General features: G+C 44.6%; 1 protein-coding gene across 1 annotated transcript; it reads left to right on the forward strand.

The window, feature by feature from the left end:
* Positions 1 to 1,349: 1,349 nt before the first annotated feature.
* LOC119294285 lies at positions 1,350 to 5,385 on the forward strand. The gene is made up of 7 exons (XM_037572497.1): positions 1,350 to 1,512; positions 2,732 to 2,817; positions 2,953 to 3,071; positions 3,140 to 3,192; positions 3,283 to 3,393; positions 4,396 to 4,548; positions 4,629 to 5,385. The coding sequence occupies exons 1-7, from the start codon at positions 1,350 to 1,352 to the stop codon at positions 5,303 to 5,305; spliced, it is 1,362 nt and encodes a 453-aa protein (XP_037428394.1). The 3' UTR covers positions 5,306 to 5,385.
* The last annotated feature ends 419 nt before the right edge of the window (positions 5,386 to 5,804 follow it).

A 5,804-nucleotide genomic window follows, 5' to 3' on the forward strand; every position in this document is an offset into this window, starting at 1 on the left:
AGATCCCGGACGTCACGAGGAGTTCCGGAATGGTCCGGAGGTAAAGTTTTATATATGGGAAGTTGTTAAACGGACACCGGAAAGTTTCGGGGTCGTACCGGTATTGTACTGGGACCACCGGAGAGGTTCCGGGGGTCCAACGGGAGGGACCACCCCTCCCGGGGGGCCACTTGGGCTGCGTAGGGATAGCAGCCAGCCCCTAGTGGGCTTGGCGCGCCCCCCCTTGGGCCCATGCGCCTAGGGTTGGGGGGGGGGGACCCTAAAGGGGGCGCACCCCCCTTGCTTGGGGGGCAAGCCCCCCACCCTTTGGCCGCCGCCCCCCTCTAGGGTTTCCCCTAGAGGGCCGGCCCCCTTGCCCCTCTCCTCCTATATATAGAGGGGTGAGGGGAGGGCTGCTGGACACAACTTAAGGCGTAGCCCCTCCCCTCCCCAACACCTCTCCTCCTCCGTACGTGCTTGGCGAAGCTCTGTCGGAGTACTGCTGCACCAACTACACCACGCTGTCGTGCTGCCGTTGGAGCTGCCTTCCTCAACCTCTCCTTCCTCCTTGCTGGATCAAGACGGAGGAGACGTCGTCCGTCCCGTACGTGTGTTGAACGCGGAGGTGCTGTCCGTTCAGTACTTGGTCGTCGGTGATCCGAATCACGTCGAGTACGACTCCATCATCACCATCCCCTTGAACGCTTCCGCACTCGATCTACAAGTGGTATGTAGATGCAAACTCTTCCCCTTGACTCGTTGCTTAGATGAACTCATAGATGGATCTTGGTGAAACCGTAGGAAAAATTTTAATTTTCTGCAACGTTCCCCAACATTCACAACTTCCGCATGTGATGCCACTTCGATTAGATTGAACAACCACAACTTAGGATCCTCCTGATCACGTGACTGAACAATATTCACAACATCATCATCAATCAGCGACCATACTGCTTTCGCCATGTTACAATCAATGAGCGAATGGCGCCACGAATCTTCAGCTGCGTTGCAGACAGAACAAGTCACCTCCTGCACCATGTTCCGAGATACCTTACATCACCCGTGGGGAGGGACACATGAGCAAGTCGCCAAGCAAAAATTTTAACTTTAGAAGGAACCTTGATGCCCCATAAATCAGACCATTGCCGGCGAGTTCCTTCAAGGTCGGACATACTTGGGTTACATACTCTTTTCGATGAATTATAATGTGATGCCATGCTGGATAGGCCCATGTGCAGCCCAGCCCAGGCCCGTTGCCCTGCCGTCTTCTCTAATCTATTTCCGGAGGAAGCGAAAAAAAGGTCGGCCGTCGCGTTCGTTGCAGTCCCGTCACCCAACTTCAAACCCCACTCTCCTCCCCCGCTCATCCGATGGCCCATGCGGCAGCCGTCGACCCGGGAGAATCAACGCCGGCCACCGCCGCGACGCCGCGCGCCGGCCCCGCTCGGCCGGATCCCGCGCGCCGCCTCCCCGTCACCCCGCGCAAGCTAGGGTTTACTCCGTTCCGCGGCCCTCCTCCCCCTCCTCCTCAAGGTACGGCCGGCGTCGCCCCCCTTCCGTTGCCGAGAGGGGAAGTTCAGCACCATGGTTCACCCGAACCTAGGCTCGGCGCCGTTCGATCTTGTACTGTTTTCACGTGGATCCGAGCTTTGTCATCAGCATTCAAATTTCCTTGATCTTGTACTGTTTGCCTTGATCCATCTATCCATGATATTTGCATGTTGTACAAAAACCATGCAGCCTGGATCAAAAGGTCATTCAAATTTGTGGAAACACAGCCAAACTTCATATTTTTGCACAGATCGCATCCATATGCTGTATTTTTGTGACACACTAATGCATGACTCTAAACCCTCCGGTCTCCGAAAATGTTTTGCGATGCCCATCTAAATCTACAATTTTTTGCATTAGAATTATCTTCTTTTTCTTTTACTTTATATGACACCTGACACATAGTTTCTTCATCTTTAATAGAGGCCAAACCGCCAAAGAAATATACAAATATTCAGCGCACAATATTTTGGTGTGCTAATCTGTAGCATTTAGAAGAAAAAGGAAACATGTAGCTATGTAGTTGGTCAGGGCACCATGCCAGGAAAAGCACAACGGTGAAGGCGGATATAAAAGTGTAGACTGATCTGGGTGCACTGGAGATAGCCACTGCATCGGCGAGGGGATTTTTTATAGCCTATACTGTTGGCATGCAGTAGGTTTTATTGGTAAATGTTAGGGTGATAAGTAGTTCTTGACCATTCCCGCCAATTTTTCTGATACGCGCTGTGCACATATCCCGGTATATGCTGCCTGTAGATGTACGGTGCGGAGCGTGGGTTCGACTAGACCATGGCTCCATACAATATTTTCATCCGTTTCCTCAGGGGCTCGAGCCCCTCAATCGAGACGCCTAGGGTCTAGGGTGCGGAGCGTGAGTTTGGAGCCCCTCAATCGAGTCGCCTCTGGGGCTCCACACAATATGTACGGTGCGGAGGGTGAGTTCGTGATTTTGCTGTGCTTGCTCACGTGCCCAAGTCACCTTTGCCGCCCCTCTTTTTTCTTTCAAATTCGTATATACTTTGGGTTCAAAATAGGGGCTTTTACAGCCTGCCAAAATTTGGGCTACTGATGTTAGTATTTACCTGAGATTGGATTCCTGCCTTGCATTGGCTAGATTGTGAAATTGAATCTTGGCCGGCCGCTTACCTTGCTCGAAATCAGTCAAGCTGCTATAATACAGAGAGCCTTTTGTTTGCAGAGCGAGCACTGACAGATTCATCAGAGGAGATTCAGACTCCTGAATGGAAACCTTATGCCGGATCTCAAGCTGTTCCAGATACCGAGGTAATCCCCTCCCCCCCTCTTTCCATCTCTCTGTGCATGCCATGCAGGTGTGTTTGCTCATGCATCACTTCCCTCCTACATGTCAATCCTTTTGGTTAGTTGGAATATATTAACATGATTTATCATAATTGTTAGGGTGTGAGGACACCTGGAAGTTCACTTAAGAACACCTGTGAAGCTTTGGCGCATGAAGCGTTCACCGATGAACAGCGTGCGCAGTTGTATGCACATATATTAATAACTGCAGATCTTGAGTGAGTTATTACTTCTAAGTCTCGGCAGTTATTTGAGTTTCTGCAATGTAATTTTCTTTTCTTTTTAGACAGGGAAAACCACCATCAAAGGCCGCCATGGTTCTGGCCTTTGGACAACCTGGTATATATGTGCAAATACATGTCGATCTAGATTCGCTGATTTGCTCTGTGTTTACCTTTCCTACCCTTTAATGCTTGTGATAACGTGCAGTGGAGGGTCAGAAACATGCATGGGAGGAGGTTTGGCGTGCTGCTCTTGACAGATACCAGAACCAAATGTCACCACTGGGCTTTGAGACACCTTTTAGTTCCCAGAAGAATGGTAAGTACGTTATGTTTTGCACTAAGTAAAACGAGCACAGTGGCACACACACATTTTCCTGGCAAAGAAAAGTTTCATATGGGATTTTAGTACCATCATACTCCCTCTGTTCCTAAATATAAGTCTTTGGAGTGGTTTCACTATGAACCACACACGGATGTATGTAGATGCATTTTAGAGTGTAGATTCACTCATTTTGCTCCGTATGTTGTCCATAGTAAAATCTCTACAAAGACTTATATTTAGGAACGGAGGGAGTATTTCCAAAAGACAACTTCGGTTGAGATAATTGCAATAATTATAAGAGCGCCAATTTATCTTACTTTTTAACTTCTTTGTTGTTTTTCGGTGCAGAAACTAATAATCCATAAAATGGTTAATGATTTATGATGAAAAGTTAACATGGGAAATGTGCTGTTAAATTACTAATTATATAGTTTTGTTAGTAATTTTATACAAAAGTTCAGTTCACCACTTCACCATCAAACTCAACCAGAGATCAAATATTCCATCTCAATGAGTGTCAGATACTTCGCAACTACTCATCATGATACGAATATTCTGTCTTTCCGATTTTCCTGGGTTTTGTCATCTTTTCTTTCATCATTTTTTGAGAATATTTCTCTCTTTAATACCTCACCTTAAATGATTTGAGTCAAATATGTTTTGATTACCTTTCGACAAATATATGTTTGTAGTATGAGCACGAACTTCTGTGTGCAACTTTGACCATTACTTTTATGTGAATATTTAGAACAAAATGTATAGAAAGATAGTATTACTATATTTTTCACGGCAGATATAGAGTTCTTGAGCTTAGGGAAACTTGGACTACATGCTTTCAAAACTAGCTTCTACAAACAAACTGTAACATATAATTTTCCAAATTACTTGAATATCCTATTAGTAAACATGCATATATATTCAGGAAAGAATGAAAGCTTCTTTAAGAAAACATATCTTCATGAAACGTGCTGACAGAATGAGACATACCTTTTTTAGGCCCGTTAGAACCATCTCCTATCAGCATGAAGAATCTTGAGGAGTTTGAGCTGAAGGAGGCACATTCAGAACTCGTTGACGCACAGGCTACCAAATGGCAGAACCAGAAGTCACCAGTGACTGGCTTTGAGACACCCATCAAGTCTGTGATAGGTAAACTAAATACTTTGTATCTTGTGATAAATCACTTGCTTATATTTTGTTCCATCATCACTAAATAAATGAGTTTGCAGGTAATTGCACAGCTCAAGGTTTGGATGTTCAGAATGGCGGAGAGGTTCAGCTGGTAGTCAGTTGTGCCGACAAAGTTGATCAAGAGCCACCTGATGGCAGAAAGATAATGAGTACAATGTATGGTAGGCTAGAGTCTGTTTGCGGCAGCACTCCCTTGGAAAGTTCAGAAAGCTTGACGGAACAGGACTCATGTGTGAAATGCGGTAAAGATGGGCAGCTGCTGAAATGTTCCAGCTGCTTCTTAGCCGCCCATGCTACCTGTTTTGGTTCATCGGTGACATTCGATGACTCTGGCCATTTTGATTGCCCTGTTTGCTATTGCCATAAAGCTGATAAAGCATTGGAAAGGGCTAAGAAAACATATTCTGAAGCTAGGAAAAGTTTATCTGTTTTCTGCAGCGGCTGGAAGCAATTTTGTAAGGAACCCAGTGAGCAATCTACTGGAAATCAGCAAAGACCTGCTAACTTTGAGGATCAGATGAATGGCTTTCACACAGCTAAAAAGCAAGGTAACCGTCAGTCTGAAGCAGCTGAGCTATGTCGCATGGACGAAGAGCCTAGTCATCTGCGTTCCGGCTTTGTTTCGTTTTTTGTTGTCACTCAAAGAGGTGGTTTTTTCTATTTTCTTTTGGTTTTCTGTGTTATGTTTGGTTTTTGTTTTTTTCTCCATTTTTAATTCTATAATTTCTCCTTTTCAGATTTGTTTTCCCTTATGGGCTTTCATGGGCTTTTTAATACATCTTGATTTTTTTTGTATATGATGAACATTTTTTGTTATATAAACATTTTTTTATTATATGATGTACATTTTTTAATATACGGTGAACTTTTTTAGATACATTGAACATTTTTATATAATTTTCTGCAAATGTTTTTATTTTTTTATAGGTTTTCAAATATCTGACTCCATAAAAAAACATATACTTTTTTGTTGGAAAAATCTACTTAAAAAATCAAAGACAAAAAACTAAAAAGCGTTCGAGCCATTGGGCTGGTCCATTTTCCCAGTCCATTAGGCGTAGTGTTCCATGTTTGACGCCCACGGCTGTCATATAGGCGAAATAACTAACTAAGGGCACCCCTTGCAAAGGTCACTGCGTATGCGTCACTTGTCTCTATCTGGGAGCTTTCCCTTTTTTTGTAGATTCGTTTGTTATACATTTTATCTCTTGAAC

Source organism: Triticum dicoccoides, chromosome 4B (assembly GCF_002162155.2).
Source record: "Triticum dicoccoides isolate Atlit2015 ecotype Zavitan chromosome 4B, WEW_v2.0, whole genome shotgun sequence".
Classification (NCBI taxonomy): domain Eukaryota; kingdom Viridiplantae; phylum Streptophyta; class Magnoliopsida; order Poales; family Poaceae; genus Triticum; species Triticum dicoccoides.